General features: G+C 45.2%; 1 protein-coding gene across 1 annotated transcript in view; it reads right to left on the bottom strand.

Moving 5' to 3' along the window:
• Window positions 1–16,387, bottom strand: part of PSTPIP1 (proline-serine-threonine phosphatase interacting protein 1) — a 96,615-nt gene extending 80,228 nt beyond the window's left edge. Inside the window, exons 1-2 of the mRNA XM_038767275.1 lie at window positions 16,225–16,387; window positions 15,742–16,051 (exon numbers count right to left, since the gene is read on the bottom strand). Of these exons, the coding sequence (XP_038623203.1) occupies window positions 15,742–15,774 (33 nt within the window). The 5' untranslated portion in view covers window positions 15,775–16,051; window positions 16,225–16,387. The remainder of the gene's footprint in view (window positions 1–15,741; window positions 16,052–16,224) is intronic.
• Window positions 16,388–20,406: the final 4,019 nt, after the last annotated feature.

Here is a 20,406-nt window from a genome sequence, read left to right as displayed (position 1 = left end):
CTTCTGGGGTGAGCCAAATCTCAGTGAAGGCGAGGAGAAGGAGAGAGCGGGAAAGGAACAGGTCAAGGATGAAAGGGAGTTTACCTATAATGGAGCAGGGGTTCCATAGACCACACTTGGCAGCAGCTGTGGAGGGAGGGGAGGGAGGGGTGCGAGGGGTGGGGAGGGTTTGGATGGGAATGAGTTGGTGAGGGCCTGGAAGGGGAGAGGGGGATGAGGGGTGGCGATGAGACAGGAGAACTGGGATGGGACGGGGGCAGGAAGGAGGGGATGGAGGGGGTTGGAAGGCAGGGGTTTAGTGGGGAACTGCTCAATGGGAGGGGGATGAGGGTTGGCACTGACACAGAGGGATTCTAGGAAGGGGTGGCGAGGAGGGGGCGGAGCAAAGGGAGGGAACGAGCTGGGTGGGAGAGGGAAAAGGGAAGGTGAGGATGGGGAAGGGCAGATGGGAGCAGGGGAATTGATAGGTAATGGTGAGGTCAGCGAGGATTAATGACAGCACTGAGAGCAGTTAACAATTAACATACAATAGCAGCAATAATAATCAGGTTGGACAACAGTCCCTGTCCCACATGGGGCTCATAGTCTTAATCCCCATTTTACAGATGAGGTGACTGAGGCAAAGAGAAGTGAAGTGACTTTCCCAAGGTCACACAACAGACAAGTGACGGAGATGGAATTAGAACCCAGATCCTTCTGAATTCCAGGCCCGTGCTCTGTCCACTAGGCCACTCTGCTGCCCATGCTGCTCCATCACCTGCCCACAGCTGACCCTACCCCAGGAGCCACCGCTCAGGCCCTGCTAGCAGCCCAAGCTCTCCAGAAGCCACCAAGAAGTCTGACTGCTCGGCTGCCTTTCCTGACCCAGATCACTTCCCAAAAAGACCGTGATCCCTTGAGTCATGAGCCATCATTCTGACGTACACGTAGGTTTGTTCTGTCTTCCTGAACATGAAAATTTCTGACTCTGGCAACCAACTTCCCCATTAAGGAGGGTCTCCGAAATTTTAGTTGGCATATATCCTGTTACTCAAGAGTGGGCAGTGTGTCAACACAACCAGGAAGCCTGTGACAGCTGCCCTGTAAAATCCAGTGCTGAAAAACCAGACGCAAAGCCAACCCTCACCACTGTAAGAAAACCAGTGTTTAAGGGAAATGTTTATCTGCAGATCGGAACTTTTCTTGATGATAATGAAAATGGTATTTGTTAAGTGCTTACTATATGCCAAGCACTGTACTAAGCACTGAGGTAGATACAATATAATCAGGGGGGGTTATGGTATTTGTTGAGTGCTTACTGTATACCAGGCACTGTGCTGAGCTCTGGGGCAGATACAAGATAATCACGTTGGACACAATCCGTGTCCCATATGAGGCTCCCGGTCTTTATCCCCATTTTACAGATAAGGTAACTGAGGCTCAGAGAAATGAAGTGATTTGCCCAAGGTGTCACAGAAGACAAGTGGAGGAGCCGGGATTAGAGCTCAGGTGCTTTCATTCCTTGGCCCAGGTTCTTTCCACTAGGCCACGCTGCTTTCTTGTCCATGGACTCCCAATCCCGGCGCTCCCACTCTCCTGCAGGGACTCCACAGTCCCCAGTTCTCCAACCCCAGGCCTGAGGCCCCCTCCCCACTCTGTTACATAGACACAGGTTGGACAGAGTCCCTGTCACTCATGGGTCTCTGGAGGAGAAAGAATAGGTATCGAATCCCCATTTTACAGATAGGGAGACTGAGGCACAGAGAATCTAAGCGACTTCTCCAAGATCATACAGCAGGTTAGTGGCAGAGCCAAGATGAGAAGCCGGGTCCTCTGGTTTCCAGGTCCACATTCTTTTCACTAGGCCATGATCTTTCTTGACTGGCCACTCTCCTAGACACTGTCCCAGGGCCAGTGTCCGGGTTCTTGGGTACCAGAAGCACAAACAATAGCCTCCTTGGCAAACATTCAGCCACTTGAACAGCCCAGCTGCCAGCAACTGGGGTAGAAATGCTGAGGAGAGAGCAACTTTGTCTAGCATGTCCTTTTTCCTTTCCTGCAACCATCACATCTGTGCAGTGCTCTGCCCACAGTAAGTGCCCAATAATTATCTTGATTGATTGATTACTACAACATCACTTCTGCAAACTTCTACAGCTCAGGTCAGGGTTCAACTTTCTCCCCTCACTTTTCCATCACAATTGACAATACCGCCATCCCTGCTGCCTCTGAAGCCCACAGTTTTGGCATTATCCTCGATTCCTCTCTTGCACCCAACGTTGTTTTCAGTTTGTTGCCAAATCTCATCGGTTTATCCTCCACAATATTTCCAGGATCTGTCCCCTCCTGTCAAAAGGCAAAGACCTTGATCCAAGGCATTTGTCCTTTACAGGTTTGTTTACTGTACCAGCCTCCTCACTAGTCAATCCGTTTTCAGTCTCTCCCCTCTTCAGTCCGTACATCATTCTCCTCGCGGTCATGGATGGCGTCTACCAGTCTACTAGCTCTGCTGTATTGTACTTTCCCAAGTACTTAGTACAATGCTCTGCACACAGTATGCATTCAATACATACCATTTATCGATTGACTGATTGAAGTGCTGGAGGTGAGATTAGAACCCAGGTCCTCTAACTCCCAGGACTGTGCTCTTTTCACTAGGCCATGCTGCCATCGCAGCTGACTCCATCACCATTTTCTCAATTTCTGAAGCCTGCAGACTTGACATTACCCTTGACTCCTGCCTTTCTTTCAACCCTCATATCTTGTCCGTCACCAAATTGTGTCAGGACTCCTCCACAACATTCATAGAATCTGTCCCTGCTTTCCATCCCAACTGCCTCCGTGCTGGTCCCGACTCGACTATGGTTTCAGCCTCTTCGCTGATCACCCTGCTTCCAGTTTCTGCCCTTTCCAGGCCATTCCCCACTCAGCAGCCAGGATCGTTTGCCTAACACGTCATTCAGCATCTGTCTCACCACACCTCAAAAATCTCACATGGCTGCTTATTCCTCCCCACATTAAACAGAAACTCGGGACTATTGGTTTTGAGACAATCAGCTCCCTCCCTTCTACTTCTCCATTGGTTTCTCCAGGACATCCCAGATCACCATTTTCATTTTTCTCAAGTTAGTCTACTCAATATGCCTCATTCTCATCTCTCTCACCGTCAACCTCTTGCTCACACCCTCCCTTCTGCCTGAAATTCCCACCTCCTTCAAATCTGACAGGCCACAGCCATTTCCATCTTCATGGGCCTTTAGAAATCACGTCTCTGGTTCTTCCTGATTAAGTTCTCATCTCTCCATTCTATTTTCCCCCAGTCTATCACTTTAGAACTTTAAGACCACCTAAACCTTTGGGTACTCTCCTCATATACAACCCTTAGCACTTAACCACTAATTCATATACATAGCTTTTTTTCTTCTGCCTCCGATCTGAAGCTTAATTTGGTGTTTTCCCTGCTAGATATAAGGTTCTTGAGGACAGCGATCATATCTTCTAATTACCTTATATTGTGCTCTGCACACAGTAAACACTCAATAGAAACAGCATGGCCTAGTAGATACAGCACAGGCCTGGAAGCCAGAAGGACCTGGGTTCTAATCCTTGTCTGCTGTGTGTGACCTTGGGCAAGTCACTTACCTTCCCTGTGCTTCAGTTCCCTCATCTGAAAAATGGGGATTAAGACTGTGAGCCCTATGTGGGACAAAGGACTGTGTCCAACCTGATAAACTCATACCTACCCCAGCACTTAGTATAGTGCCTGGCATAGTAAGCACTTAACAAATACCATAAAAATGAATAAATAAATAAGTGCTCTTGATGGAATGAATGATTGATTAAACCTTCTTGTGGGCAGGGAATGTGTCTACTAACTCTGTTGTATTGTACTCTCCCAAGTAATTGGTACAGTGTTAATTCATTCAATCATTCAATCATATTTATTGAGCACTTACTGTGTGCAGAGCACTGTACTAAGCGCTTGGGAAGTACAAATCAGCAACATATAGAGACAGTCCCTACCCAACAACGGGCTCACAGACTAGAAGGGGGAGACAGTGTTCTGCACCCAATAAGCACTCACTAACTACCATTTATTGATATTCAGGAAGTGGGGAAGGAGACTATCCTGATAGGAAAAATATTTGGTGAAAAATCAACCTAGGTGAGCTGGAAGCTTTTGAAATGATGCTGGGTCTAGTTGGCCCCTTGGTGGATTTGCCCATCTACCATCCCAAGCGCGTAGTACAGTGCTCTGCACACAGTAAATGCTCAATAAATACAATTGATTGATTGATTGATTGATTCCGGGCCACTCATGCCACCCTGACAACGTTGTCAAGCAGCCTCGGGGCTTTTGCTTCTGCCTACCACCTTCTCCGAAAGGAATTCAATAGGAAGCGTTCAGCCTGAGCATTTGGGAGATGCACTCCTCCTGAGAGATGGGGCAAGGAAAGGCAGAAGGCAGCCATTTAGGAAGCTGTGACAGTGCTGGCAAAATATGCCAACGTTGGCCATGACTTCGTCAGCGTCTTGTGAAGTAGCAGAGCCAGTGGTAAGAGCACAGGCCTCAGCGTAAGAGGACTTGGGTTCTGATTCCGGCTCTGCCACTTGTCTGTTGGTGATCTTATGCAAGTCATTTAACTCCTCTACTTCAGTTTCCTCATCTTGTAAAATGGAGATTAAATCCTACTCCCTCCTACTTAGACTTTGAGCCTCATGTCGGGCAGGAACTGTGTTCAACCTGAATGATTATCTTGAATCTACCCCAGGACTTAGTACAGTGTTTGGCTCATAGGAAGTGCTAAACAACCAATTGATCGATCAATCATATTTATTGAGCACTTACTATGTGCAGGGCACTGTACTAAGCACTTGGGGAAGTACAATAGAACAAACAGAGTTGTTAGATACATTCTCTGATTGCAAGGAGCTTATAGTCTAGAGAGGGGGCAGATGTTATATGAATAAATAAATTATGGATTTGAAGATATGTGCTATAGGGCTGAAGATGGGGTGAATAAAGAGTGCAAATCCAAATGGAAGTATAATAATAATAATAATTCTAGAAAAGTCCACTTCCAATTTAACAGGAATCTACTGGGAGGGAAAAGTAAACTGAAGGAAAGTTTTCAGGTAACCATTTTTTTATCACTGCAATGTCTTAGGAGAGATTGAGGTGCATATATAAATAATTAAGACAGTAATAGTTTGACAAGAGCCAACTAAAAAGAAGTCACTGAAGATGAATTTCAAAGAATTAATTCTGTATTTGATCCATTTTTCTTGTTTCTGCATCCACAATTCACTGAATGAAAATGGAAGGGAATTACAAATGAATGTTTTACAACTCAAAGATAAATGTCCTTTCAAGTTTCTCTGGGTTCTTAGAAGTAAAAATGTGTATATTTACCAACAATGAAACTACCTCTATATTGAACTGCCAAGTTTACTGTAGAATGACTGAGCAACAAGAGAGAGGTAAATAAAAAAAAAAAAAACATTCAAGCTTTCATTGGTCCAACCACATATTGGGGTTTAGCCAGGAGGACTGGGTTATCAATTTTCTTTATCTCATCCCCTTGGTGCTGAAATCACAAATAAATGGGATATTAAGGACATAAACCCAGCATCAGAAGCCAAGAATGTTCCAGCATCTTTGGTTTTACAGGCAGCATGACTTCAGTTTCATTTGTTAAAAGAACTCAACAAATCAGTTGTTCCTTTGTCCGGGAGATTCAATAGAAATAAAATAGCAAAATCAGACGAAGATTTCCAGCCAAAATAGTGTGATCCAATGGAACAGCAGGTGCAGAGACTATCGAGGAGAAAATGACTAACAAATGTGGCCGCAATCGAGTGACCCAAAATGGCCTTTATGTATTTCATAGGAACTGGAGATGGTGGTTGAAAGTATGGCATTTGGACGAAGAAAAATGAAATTAGGAAAAGAAAACCAAAGCCAGAACAGGACGTGTCTTTGGCCACTAACCTTTGCATGGGCTGAACTGAACATTGCAGATGGCAAACAGAGCAAAGTTGAATTTCATAGTTTTCTGAAATCAACTATAAATATGTTTCAGGTGAATGTTTATCACCCCAAATCGTCTATATTATCACCAGCATCTGGTATCCTTTTCTATTCCGGAAATCAGAATCTTAAATACACAATAGTATGTTCTTTTCATGACGAAAGCACCGGATGAGAAAAACTACAGCCTCAATACAAAAAAAAAAAAGATAAACGGCCACCATGAGTTGGCTTTGTGACCTTGGGCAGATCATCTTACTTCTCTGTGCCTCTGTTACCTTATCTGCAAAGTGGGGATTTAGACAGTGAGGTCAATGTGGAATAGAGACTGTGTTCAACCCAGTTACCCTGTATCTACCCCAGCACTTAGTACAGTGCCCGGCACATAGTAAGCACTTAACAAATACTGTAATTATTAAGAAGACAGAAGATCAAGACTTTTAGACTGTGAGCCCACTGTTGGGTAGGGACTGTCTCTATGTGATGCCAATTTGTACTTCCCAAGCGCTTAGTACAGTGCTCTGCACATAGTAAGCGCTCAATAAATACGATTGATTGATTGATCAAGGATTCTGATCTGGTGATATTGCCCTGCTCCCTGAAGGAACCACACATGCTCGGCTCTGTTGCTCGATTCTCTTGCGTTTCCAGGCTCTGGTCTGCCTAGCTGTGTGGAGGCCAAATGTGCACATTGTTGTTGCAGTTGTTGTTGTTTTTGTCTTTCCCTTCTGTCTTTGGCTTTTCCTCTGATTTTCACAGGAAAACTCTCCAATTCTTATGAGGCTACTTCTGAGTATAGTGCCCAATAGTGGATATAAGAAGCGAGTAAGGTCATGGGGTGTCTGTTGCTGTTGAAATTTAGAGGTATCAGGTTCCTTGACCCCAGACACCATTAGGGCAACCATTGGGGAATTTTGATGAGCATGGAAATGTGCTCGAAAGATGTTTAGAAAAATGGTATAGACAGCAGAATGAAGTATAGACTGGAAAGGGGAGAGGCTGTAAACATGGAAATCAGGAGAAGGCTGAAACAGCAGTTGAGGTGGGATAGTGACAAGATCTTGAGCCAGCATGGTAGCATTTTGGATGCAGAGAAGGGGAGGATTTGGGAGATGTTGTGAAGATAAAGCCTTCATGATTTGGTTACTGAATATGCAGGTTAAAAGAGTCATATGAGTCAAGAACAATGCCAAGATTGCAGATTTATAAAGGCAGGGAGGATGGTGGTTCTGCAAATGGAGATGGGTACGTCAGAAGGAGGTATGGGTTTGGGAAGGAAGATGAGTTCAGTTTTGGACATATTGAGTTTGACACATCGGCGGGACATCCTGAAGGCAAGAGGAATTACCAAATTGCAGAGAAGAGAGTTAGAGGTTGGCAAAGTAGATTTGGGAATCATCTGCATTTCTGTAATTTTATTTATTTGTATTGATGTCTATCTCCCCCCGCCCCCCCCCAACCCAGACTGTAAGCTCATTGTGGGCAGGGAATGTCACTGTTTATTGTTGTTTTGTACTTTCCCCAGTGCTCAGTACAGTGCTCTGCACACAGTAAGCGCCCAATAAATATGGTTGAATGAATGAATGAACGAAAGGTGGTAGTTGAAACCGAGGGAGCGGATAATGTACTACCTTGCATCTAAATTGTGAGCCTCACAATGGTCGGGGATGATGTCTGAACTGTTAATTTCATAGTTGTCCCAGCCTTAGCACACTGCCTTGACTGGCACATAAAAACGGGACAAATAGAAGCCATAAGTAACTAATTGCATTAATGCATATCCTAATATTATGGAAACATGACTGACAGACTGACAGCTCAATCCCCGGCCTGCTGTCCCTGACCCACTATCTATGCCACCAGTCCTTTAGTTGGTGTCCGCTGACAATATTGATCAAGTTTGTTTTTCACAACATGGCCTCGTCATCTCTTATGACGCATGGGGGCCTTTGCTCCAAATGAGCCTTCTTTATCATCATCATCATCATCATCAATCGTATTTATTGAGCGCTTACTATGTGCAGAGCACTGTACTAAGCGCTTGGGAAGTACAAATTGGCAACATATAGAGACAGTCCCTACCCAACCGCGGGCTCACAGTCTAAAAGGGGGAGCCAGAGAACAAAACCAAACATACTAACAAAATAAAATAAATAGAATAGATATGTACAAGTAAAATAAATAAATAAATAGAATAATAAATATGTACAAACATATATCCATATATACAGGTGCTGTGGGGAAGGGAAGGAGGTAAGATCATCATCATCATCATCAATAGTATTTATTGAGCGCTTACTATGTGCAGAGCACTGTACTAAGCGCTTGGAAAGTACAAATTGGCAACATATAGAGACAGTCCCTACCCAACAGTGGGCTCACAGTCTAAAAGGGGGAGCCAGAGAACAAAACCAAACATACTAACAAAATAAAATAAATAGAATAGATATGTACAAGCAAAATAAATAAATAAATAAATAGAATAATAAATCTGTACAAACATATATCCATATATACAGGTGCTGTGGGGAAGGGAAGGAGGTAAGATGGGGGGGATGGAGAGGGGGACGAGGGGGCGAGGAAGGAAGGGGTTCAGTCTGGGGCTAAAAGGGGCTAGTCCCGTTGGTCGAACCTCAAAACATTTAGATCGAAGGCCGCCTGCATCCAACACTGCCCTCAATGCCAGATTTTTGCTTTTAATTCGGTAACTCTATTTTTAAAAATACCTAACCGCAAACTGGCACGTCGAATCAATTAATTAATCGATCACTAGTATTTACTGAGTGCTTACCGTGTGCCGAGTACTGTACTAAGCTTTTGGGAGAGTACGCTAGAAGAAGTAGCCATGATCCCCACCCTACGGTCTAGTGGGGGTGACAGACATTGAACTACATTGCAGGTAAAGGAAGTGACAGAGAATAAGAATATGTAGAGGAGTACTGCGACATTCCCTCCATTTCTCTCTCTGTTCCTGCTGCACTTCAGCAAATCAGTCAGTGGCTCTTGCTTCACCGCCACTAATGGTTGTACTTGAGTTGCAACTCCAGAGTTGACGAGCGGAGGGAAACCACAAACAGAAGTGGGAAGGCACATTATTTCTGTAGGACGAGTTTTGCTCAGTTTCAAGCACCCTGGGGACTGAGAGGATGTGGAGAGTGCTAAACCCACCTCAGTTTGTGAAAGCAAGAATATAATTCAGGCCTCTTCTTTTTTCGTTCCCTGACCATTAGCCTACTGATTCTCACTAGGATTTCCCAAGGGCCAGATCTAGGTGTTTTAAGCCAGGAGGTCATTACATTTGCAAGTAATTTATAGATGGCCACGTAGAGCTATTTTCAGGTGAAAATATTGTAATGGCTCCCCTAGGATTTCTTGGGTGCTTTTTTCCTCTGTTCCTTTTTGCTTACGCGCAGTACTGACCCAGGGTTCCCCTGCTCAGAAAGCTTGTGGCAGGTGGAAGAGACCCTGAGAACGAAAGAGAGAGGATGAGTGAGGAAGCAGCCTGGACCAGCATGGCCATCTTTGATAATAATAATAATAAATGTGGTATTAAGCACCTATTATGTATCAGCCACTGTACTAAGCACTGGGGTTGATATAAGCATATCGGGTTCATCATCATCATCATCAGTCGTATTTATTGAGCGCTTACTATGTGCAGAGCACTGTACTAAGCGCTTGGGAAGTACAAATTGGCAACATATAGAGACAGTCCCTACCCAACAGTGGGCTCACAGTCTAAAAGGGGGAGCCAGAGAACAAAACCAAGCATACTAACAAAATAAAATAAATAGAATAGATATGTACAAATAAAATAAATAAATAAATAAATAAATAGAGTAATAAATATGTACAAACATATATGCATATATACAGGTGCTGTGGGGAAGGGAAGGAGGTAAGATGGGGGGGTGGAGAGGGGGACAAGGGGGAGAGGAAGGAAGGGGCTCAGTCTGGGAAGGCCTCCTGGAGGAGGTGAGCTCTCAGCAGGTTGGATGCAGTCCCTGTCCCGCGTGGGCTCTCAGTCTGAATCCCCATTTTACAGATGAGGTAACTGAGGCACAGTGAAGTGAAGTGACTTGCCCAAGTCCACACAGCAGACAAGTGGCGGAGCCGGGATTAGAACCCATGACCTTCTGACTCCCAGGCTGGTGTTCTAGCCGCTACAGCTTGGGGGTCCATGGCTTTGGTCAGAACAAGGAAGGAGCAGGCCAGGCGTGACGATGGCATGCTTTGAAACTGAAAGCTTATTGTAGGCAGGGACTGTGTTTATCAAGAAGCAGTGTGGTCTAGTGGATAGAGCCCAGGCCTGAGAGTCAGAAGGACCTGAGTTCTAATCCCAGTTCTGTCACTTGTCTGCTGCGTGACCTTGGGCAAGTCACTTTACTTCTCTGTGCCTCAGTTCCCTCATCTGTAAAATGGGGATTAAGACTGTGAGCCCCTAGTGGGACATGGGCTGTGTCCAACCTGATTGCCTTGTGTTTACCCCAGGGCTTAGAATGGTGCCTCACACATAATGAGCACTTAAATAGCATAAAAACCCCCAAAAAACTTCAGTTATATTGTACTCTCCAAAGTGCTTAGTACAGTGCTCTGCACACAGTAAGTGCTCAATAAATACCACTGATTGACGGATTGATCGATGGATGCTCCTGGGCCTTGTCTGATGCTCTAGAGTGTTCCTGGGCCAGCTCCCTTTGATTCATTCAATTCGATCGTATTTATTGAGTGCTTACTGTCTGCAGAGCACTGTACTAAGTGCTTTGATGATGTTAATCACTGAAATTTTTTTCAACCGCCCTAGTTCTAGCCAAAATTTCCCTCCACCATGACTTCCTGCTCTGATCTCCGTCACCCACCCCCTCTCCCTGCCTCTCCACCCCTCTCTCCACCTATCCACCCTTTGCAAGTGATAGGACTCTCGGGCCCGGGGCATTTCGCTGTGATTCACTCCGAGTTTTGAACTGGAAAGAGAGGCGGGACGGAGGCCTAGATTAAGAAAACTAACGTCCAGCCTAATGTTGCATTGAATGAAACTGTAGGGATTGCCCCACCTGATCAATCAGCAGTATTTCCTGAGCATCTACTGTGTGCAGGGCACTGTATTAAGAACTTGAGAGGGTACCATAGAGATAAAAGACATGATCCCTGCCCCCAAAGAGCTTATGGTACTATTGGGGAGATGGACACATAATAATTTTCAGGTACAAGGAAGAGGAAACTGAAACAATGGTTCGATGAATGAATAAGTGCTTAAATAGTACGGTATGTAAATCGGCATATTCAAAAGTACTACAGGTGGCTGAGAGCACGTAAATGCTGATTTAGTTGTTGGGAGACTATACCCTGGGGAGATAATAAATTTAATCTGTGAAAGGCTCCACCTATTACGCTCACTAGGGCAGAAAGAGAGAAGCAGCTTGGCCTAGTGGATAGAGCATGGACCTAAGAGCCCAAAGGACACAGGTTCTAATCGCAGCTCTGCCACTTGTCAGCTGTGTGACCTTGGGCAAGTCACTCAACTCCTCTGTGCCTCATTTACCTCTTCTGTAAAATGAAGCTTAAGACTATGAGCCCCATTTGGGACATGGATTGTGTTTACCCAAACTGTCTGGTATTTATCCCAGGGCTTAGTACAGTGGTTGGCACATAGTGAGTGCTTAACAAATGTCAACAAAAGAAAACATAACTACAACAAAAAATTGCTTGACACGTAATAAGTGCTTAAAGAAGAACATTAAAGGGGAGAGAGTGAGAATGAGAATGAGTTCCTTAGCCTTGAAATCTGTGATTTCTTCCTCCTACTAGATTCCATAGCCGAAGGTATTTATACTCAGTGACTAAAGCTAGTAGCTTACAAGTACCAATCAATCAATCAATTGTATTTATTGAGCACTTACTGTGTGCAGAGCACTGTACTAAGCGCTTGGGAAGTACAAGTTGGCAACATATAGAGACAGTCCCTACCCAACAGTGGGCTCACAGTCTAGAAGGGGGAGACAGAGACAGAGAACAAAACCAAACATACTAACAAAATAAAATAAATAGAATAGATATGTACAAGTACAATAAATAAATAAATAAATAGAGTAATAAATATGTACAAACATATATACAGGTGCTGTGGGGAAGGGAAGGAGGCAAGATCGGGGGGATAGAGAGGGGGACGAGGGGGAGAGGAAGGAAGGGGCTCAGTCTGGGAAGACCTCCTGGAGGAGGTGAGCTCTCAGTAGGGCCTTGAAGGGAGGAAGAGAGCTAGCTTGGCGGATGGGCAGAGGGAGGGCATTCCAGGCCCGGGGGACGACGTGGGCCGGGGGTCGATGGCGGGACAGGCAAGAACGAGGCCTAACGGTGAGGAGATTAGTGGCAGAGGAGTGGAGGGTGCGGGGTGGGCAGTAGAAGGAGAGAAGGGAGGTGAGGTAGGAGGGGGCGAGGGGATGGACAGCCTTGAAGCCCAGGGTGAGGAGTTTCTGCCTGATGCGCAGATTGATTGGTAGCCACTGGAGATTTTTGAGGAGGGGAGTAACATGCCCAGAGCGTTTCTGGACAAAGATAATCCGGGCAGCAGCATGAAGTATGGATTGAAGTGGGGAGAGACACGAGGATGGGAGATCAGAGAGAAGGCTGATGCAGTAGTCCAGATGGGATAGGATGAGAGCTTGAACGAGCAGAGTGGCGGTTTGGATGGAGAGGAAAGGGCTGATCTTGGCAATGTTGCGGAACTGAGACCGGCAGGTTTTGGTAATGGCTTGGATGTGAGGGGTGAATGAGAGAGCGGAGTCGAGGATGACACCACGGTTGTGGGCTTGTGAGATGGGAAGGATGGTAGTGCCGTCAACAGAGACGGGAAAGTCAGGGAGAGGGCAGGGTTTGGGAGGGAAGACAAGGAGTTCAGATTGGGAGTACCAGCTTGGGAGAGTACAACATAACAATAGACAGACACACTCCACATAGATAGAATTCTAGAATTAAATAGACATTCTAGACACGTAGAAGTTTGCCCTCTCTTTCCTTTCCATAGGATACAGAATACTGAATCCAAACTGCTGCAGACACAAAAGAGCACAGGCTTTGGAGTCAGAGGTCATGGGTTCAAATCCCAACTCTGCCAATTGTCAGGGGTGTGACTTTGGGCAAGTCACTTAACTTCTCTGCACCTCAGTTACCTCATCTGTAAACTGGGGATTAAGACTGTGCACCCCCCCGTGGAACAACCTGATCACCTTGTAACCTCCACAGCGCTTAGAACAGTGCTTTGCACATAGTAAGTGCTTAATAAATCCCATTATTATTATTATTTATGCCCCTGTGACATTGGAATTACAATCCCAGTAGCTACCCTGGTATAGTAGAGAGCACAGGCCTGGGAATCAGATGGATCTGGGTTCTAATTCTGGCTCCACCCCTTGTCTGTGTGTGACCTTGGACAAGTCACTTCACTTCTCTGTACCTCAGTTACCTCATCCGTAAAATGGGTATTGAGACTGTGAGCCCACGTGGGACAAGGGACCGCGGTCCAACCTGATTTGCTTGTATCCACGCCAGCACTTAGTACAGTGCCTGGCACACAGTAAACACTTAACAAATACCATAATTATTATTATTACCCTCAGTAGGAGAGATGGATGGTAATAATAATAATAATAATAATAATAACATTTATTAAGCACTTACTATAGGTCAACCACTGTTCTAAGCACTGGGATAGATGCAATCAGATACAATCCCTGTCCCACGTGCGGGTAAAGCAGTTCAACGGTGCCGCGAACTTCAGCGGTGCCATCTTACTCCGTCTTCAGTGTCACCCTGACTTGCTCCTTTCATTTAACCCCTCTCCCAGCCCCACAGCACCTATGTACATAACTGTAATTTATTTATCTTTATTAATGCCTATTGCCCTTTCTGGACTGTAAACTCGTTGTGGACGGGGAACATGCATGTCTATTGTTGTGTTGTACTCTCCCGAGCGCTTAGTACAGTGCTGTGCCCACAATAAGTGCTCAGTAAATACAATTGACTGACTGACTGACTGACAAATCAGCCCACTGCTCAGGAGGGATGTTCGGCTCTAATGCAGGTAAAGTAAGGCAAAGAAATTTATAATCACTTCATTCATTCCTTCAATTGTATTTATTGAGTGCTTACTGTGTGCAGAGCACTGTACTAAGCGCTTGGAAAGTACAATTCAGCAACAAATAGAGCTGATCCATCATTAGTGGTATCTATTAAGCGTTTACTCTGTGCAGAGCACTGTACTAAGCCCTTGGGAGAGAACGATACAAACTCCCCAATAGCCTTCCCCCAACCAACTGAGGAACTGCATTTATTAGTTCCTCCATTATAGAGTATAAACTCCTTGAGCTTAGGAAACCTATCTTGTGCTTCTGTTCTATTTTCCCAAGTGCTTAGTACAGTGCATTGCGCCCAGTGTGAGTTCAATAAATACCATTACCACTACTCCCGTCCAACTCTCCAGCACTAAGGATAGTGAGAAAATAGCTCAGGGATATTTTAGAGTGAGTCAGAGGGTGAGAGGGAGCGGGCTGCAGCCAAAACTATCCATCACTCTAAACTTTTCATCCGTGGCCTAGAAGAAAGTACAGACCTAGGAGTCGGAGAACTGGGGCTTGCGTGATGTGTGTGACCTTGGCCAAGTCACTTCACTTTTCTGAGCCTCTGCTTCCTCATCTGGAAAATACCTTTTAAATATTTGTTCTCCTTCCTAGTTGGACAGTGATCCCTGTGTGGGACAGGGACTGGGTCTGACTTGATCACCTTGTATTCAACCCAGTAATAATAATACTAATTGTGGTATTTGTTAAGCACGTACTATGGGCTGGGCACTCTACTAAGCACTGGGTGAATACAAGTAAATCCGGGGGAGCACAGTCCCTGTTCCACGTGGGACTCACAGTCTTAATCCCCATTTTCCAGATGAGGTCACTGAGGCCCAGAGAAGTTAAATGACTTGCCCAAGGTGACACAGCAAATGTGGCCGAGCCGGGATTAGAACACAGGTCCTTCTGATTCCCAGGCCCTTGCTCTATTCACTAGGTTATGCTTAGTACATGAGATGGCACATCACTCAAACCCCTCTATTAGAATTATTATCAATAGCAATTATTATTATTAACAATAGTAATGATTCGAGTGCTTAGTACAGTGCTCTGCACCCAGTAAGTGCTCAATAAATACGATTGATTGATTGATTCATCTCCAACTTCTACAGTTGACTATAGCTAGAATGGAATGGAGCAAATCTTCACTAGGGGGATAGTACCAAATGCCTATTTCAAGGTAAATAATGAAGGTTTTCACTGTTGCCACTGCCCAGAGAATTCTGTAGGGCACTGGCAGTGAATTCGAAAGTAAGGACTCTCCCTGGCACACTGAGTCCAGATCCTTTCCCTCTTTCAAATGATAGCCCCACACCGCCTTGATGTCAATTAATAATCAAGTTAAGAAGTGAGAAAACGGAAAAGAAGCAATTGATTTCATGTAAGAAAAGCCAAATCATTAGTCTAAAGCTTACTGGACTTCCCAAGTTTCAAATTTTATTTCTTCAAGGGAGGAAATCATGAAAAAACAGTGTTTCAGGCAGAAAAAACTGGGGGTGGAGAGGAGAGATGGGACACTGTAGCTTCATAAAATGATTATTTCAGATGCATCTGAAAAGATTGCAAAGGAAGATCTCAAAACGTTCATAAAGTTAGGATCAAATCCTTACTTACCCAAAAGGCATCTTTGAACTGCAGCTGGGTCATTCTCGGCGAGGAGAAATGTTATAATCCTTCGACAGGTCTCTCCCACAGATACAGAGCAGCAGACCTCAGCTCTGCCGTCGTTCCTACTACACTCTGAAGAAAGTTGGAAGGGATTCACTTCTCAAGCCAGGAAGGTGCTGGTGAATCGGTCTGTCGTTGTTGTTCCTCTGGGCTAGAAATCCAGAGTCCTGCACAGTCTGTAGAAGTCCGAAGTGAGCTACTGAAATTCTTTGAAAAACGTTTGAACCTGTTTTGCCTTTCGGCTCAAGCCGTCAGACTGAAATGAGGAAGCGGAGATGTCAAATGATGTTAGGGTCCCTGCCCTGCCTGGTCTGTGTATGTGAGTTGCTGGCAGAAAAAAAAAAAAAACCTGTCCAGAGACCAACTCTCCCCAAAATGAGCAAACCAGCAAAATAGAATGAAGCAAGGGACAAAAAGACAAGCTCTCACCTTAGAGAGATTTGGCCGTTAGATTTTTGCAACCCGTCTCCCAATGGTGTTACGTTTGAATAGCAGAAATGCACACACACACGAAGTATTGCTGCCGAGATACACTCCGTAACTGTAAATGCTTTCAGGTCCTAACTGAGTCAGGGAAATAAGCACGTCTCAAACCGCTGGTAGCGTCTTCCTCCTCCACCCTGAACTGCCATCTGTTTGCACGAGAAACCCTACCAGCAGAGTCAAAGAGAAAAACACAGTGGTGAGCAAGGACTTGCCCTGTGCACACTCGCTGACAACAACTTTATGTAAGGAATTTGAAAATGTGATGATTTAGTAAAATGATCAGTACCAAGAAGCAGTGTTGCAGGTCAAAAGTCCAGTCAGCTGGGAGGGAGCGGGGAAGGAGGGAAGATCCTGCAAATAATAATAATAATGATAATTATGGCATTTGTTAAGCGCTTACTATGTGCCAGGCACTGTACTAACCGTTGGGAGAAGCAGCATGGCCTAGCAGATAGATGGCAGGCCTGGGAGTCAGAAGGACCTGGGTTCTAATCCTAACTCCCCCACTTGTCTGCTGTGTGGCCTTGGGCGAGTCACTTAACTTCTCTGAGCCTCGGTTACCTCATTTGTAAAATGGGGATTAAGACTGTGAACCCCAAAAGGGATAGGGACTGTGTTCAACCCAATTTGCTTGTATCCACCCCAGTTCTTAGTACAGTGTCTGGCACATAGTAAGCACATAACAAATGCGATGATTATTATTATTTTACAAGCAAATCGGATCGGATGCAGTAGAAACTAAACCTAAGCCCCAGGTCGGACTTGTTAGGGTAAGTTGGGGAAGAAGAAATGTGTGTGTTTCACAAAGCAGAGGAACTTGGACAGAATTATGGGGAGGGACAGAGGGCATTCTCCCCCTCTAGACTGTAAGCTCATTGTGAAGAGGAAACAGGTCTTCCGATTCTGCCGTATTGTTCTCTCCCAAGCACTTAGTACAGTGCTCTGCCCACAGTAAGCACTCAATAAATACCATTGATTGAATGAATATTCAAGGAGGCTGCAAGTATTTGCTGGGGACACCAGAAATAACAATAGTAATAATTATTATATTTTTATGTGCTTACTATGTGCCAGACACTGTTCTAAACACTGGGGAAGATACAGGGTAATTGGGTTGGACACAGTCCCTGTCCCACATAGGGCTCACAGTCTTAATCCCCGTTTTTTACAGGAGAGAACTGAGGCACAGAGAAGTAAAGTGACTTGCCCAAGGTCACACAGCAGTCAGATGGCGGAGCCAGGATTAGAATCCAGGTCCCTCTGACTCCCGGGCTTGTGCTCTATCCACTGAGTCACGCTGCTTCTCCAGGGAGGGGGTGGGCAGTGGTCCCCGGCTCCCACATGTTTAACCTTGGTGATACCATGATGGAGTTGGTACTTTCCTCAGACTTACCATGCTTGTTTCAGAATCTCTGGTAATTTTTAGAGGGTTGGCCTTTGAGGAGTTTGAAATAAGGAAGTCTTTTTCATTTTCTTTGATTTGCTCATCTCAAGAATTCCAAAAAAAATTTTGGAAGCTGCTTTGAAAGCTGTTTACCCTCTGCTCTGTGGCCTGAAATTTTGGTTGAATTTGCAACTCCTCTTAATCAGTCAGTGGTATTTATTCAGTGCTTACTATGTGCACAGCTCAGTCAGGGAAGGCCTCTTGGAGGTGATGTGCCTTCAATAAGGCTTTGAAGGGGGGAGAGTAATCGCCCATCAGATTTGAGGAGGGAGAGCGTTCCAGGAAAGAGGCAGGATGTGAGTGAGAGGTTGGCAGCGAGAAAGATGAGATCGAGGTACTGTGAGAACATCAGTGTCAGAGGAGCCAAATGTGTGGGCTGGGTTGAAGTAGGAGAGTAGTGAGATGAGGTAGGAGAGAGCAAGATGATTGTTTTGAAGCAAATGGTGAGGAATTTTTGTTTGATGCAGAGGTGGATAGGCAACCACTGGAGTTTCTTGAGGAGTGGGGAAACATGGCCTGAACATTTTTGTAGAAAAATGATCTGGACAGCAAAGAGAACTATGGACTGGAGTGGGGAGAGACAGGAGGCTGGGAGGTCAGCAAGAAGACTGATTCAGTAATCAAGGTGTAATAGGATAAGTGATTGTATCACCATGGTTGGGATTTAGAGGAAAGAAGGGTTTCAGTGATCTTGTGAAGGTTGAACCAACAGGATTTAGCAATTGAATATGTGAGTTGAATGAGAGAGAGGAATCAAGGATAACGCCAAAGTTACAGGTTTGTGAGACAGGAAGTATGGTGGTACCATTTACAGTGATGGGAAAGTGAGGGGGAGGACAGAGTTTGGATGGGAAGATAAGGAGTTCTGTTTTGGACATGTTAAGTTTGAGGTAATGGTGGGACATCCATGTGGAAATGTCTTGAAGGCAGGAGGAATTGCGAGACTGGAGAGAGGGAGAGAAGTCAGGGCAGGAGATGTAAATTTGAGGTAGATAGAGGTGGTAGATGAAGCCATGGGAATGAATGAGTTCTCCAAAGGAGTGGGTGTAGATGGAGAATAGAACTGGACTCAGAACTGAACCCTGAGGGACCCCCACAGTTAGGGGGTGGGAGGCAGAGCCCGAAAAAGAAACTGAGAATGAATGACAAGAGAGATAAGAGGAGAGTCAGGAGATGACAGTGTCAGTGAAGCCAAGGTTGGATAATGTTTCCAGGAGAAGTGGGTGGTGGACAGTGTCTAAGACAGCTGAGAGGATGAGGAGGAATAGGATGGAGTAGAGGCCACTTGATTTGGCAAGAAGAAGATTATTTGTAACCTTTGAGTGTGCGGTTTCTGTGCAGTGAAGGGGACGGAAGCTAGATTGGAGGGTGTCAAGGAGAAAATTGGAGGAGAGGAACCTGAGACAGCGGGTGTAGACAACTCTTTCAAGGAGTTTGGAGAGGAATGGTAGGAGGGATATGGGGCCATTGCTGAAGGGAGCAGCGGGTCAAGGGAGGATTGTTTTAGGATAGGGGAGATGTGGGTGTGTTTGAAAGCAGTGGGGAAGAAGCCATCAGACAGCGAACAGTTAAAGATGGCAGTTAGGGAGGGAAAAGGGGAGGGGGCAAGTGTTTTGATAGGTTGCGAGGGATGGGGAGAAAAGTGGGCACACTTTTGGGGAAGGGGGGAACTGGTCTGAGACCACCCTGCTTCTGAAGTGTCCATCCATAGGGGCTGAGGCGAGGTAAACTGCTCTTCTTCTCCCAACTCAAGTATGCCCTAATGCCAGAGTAAGTGCCAGGAATGACTCTCAGTCAGACCCAGAGACACTATGTAAGGGTCAGTCCCCTGATATTAGAGCTACCTGGAATCTCTGTTTAACAGGGAAATACATGGAATGAAAAAGCATTAAGTGGAATCTTCCAAACCAAAGCTTTCTGAGTTTTTTAAATCATGGGGAAATGCCACAGATTTCTCTGTGGAGCCAAGAAGTCATTTTTTTTTCCATTTGTAGGTCATTTTGTAGTTTCAGAGTCTGCAGTTCTCCAGGGTTTAGTGCCAAACCCAACTGTTTGCTTGAAGGAGGAAGATGAACCTGAAAGTCCTGTTGGGGTGGCTACAAACGGTATCAATTTTTTTTACGTGTCAATTGGATTTTCATTTGTCCATATACCAAGAGATGCACCCATGAGCAAATAGCAAATTTATCTATCAGGCAGACCTAGTGGAAACAGCACAGTCCTGGGAATCAGGATGCCTGTATTCTAATCCTGCCTCTGCCATTTGCCTGCTGGGTGACCTTGAGCAAGTCTCTTAACTTCTCTGTACCTCAGTTTTCTCATCTGTAAAATGGGGATAAGATACCATTGTCCCTCCTCCTTAGACTGTGAGCACCATGTGTGAGAAGGGCTGAGTATAATCTGATTGTATTGTGATCATTCATTCATTCGATTATATTTATTGAGTGCTTACTGTATGCAGAGCACTGTACTTAGCACTTGTGAGAGTACAATACAACAAAAGACACATTCCCTGCCCACAGTGAGCTTACAGTCTAGAGGTGGGGAGACAGACATCAATACAAATAAATAAGTTACAGATATGTACATAAGTGCTGTGGGACTGAGAGGCGGGAAGAACCAAGGGAGCAAGTCAGGGCAATGCAGAAGGGAGTGGGAGAAGAGGAAATTAGGGGCTTAGT

Source organism: Tachyglossus aculeatus, chromosome 26 (assembly GCF_015852505.1).
Source record: "Tachyglossus aculeatus isolate mTacAcu1 chromosome 26, mTacAcu1.pri, whole genome shotgun sequence".
Lineage (NCBI taxonomy): Eukaryota > Metazoa > Chordata > Mammalia > Monotremata > Tachyglossidae > Tachyglossus > Tachyglossus aculeatus.
The sequence above is the reverse complement of the archived record's forward strand: the minus strand, read 5'-3'. Positions and strand labels throughout refer to the sequence as shown.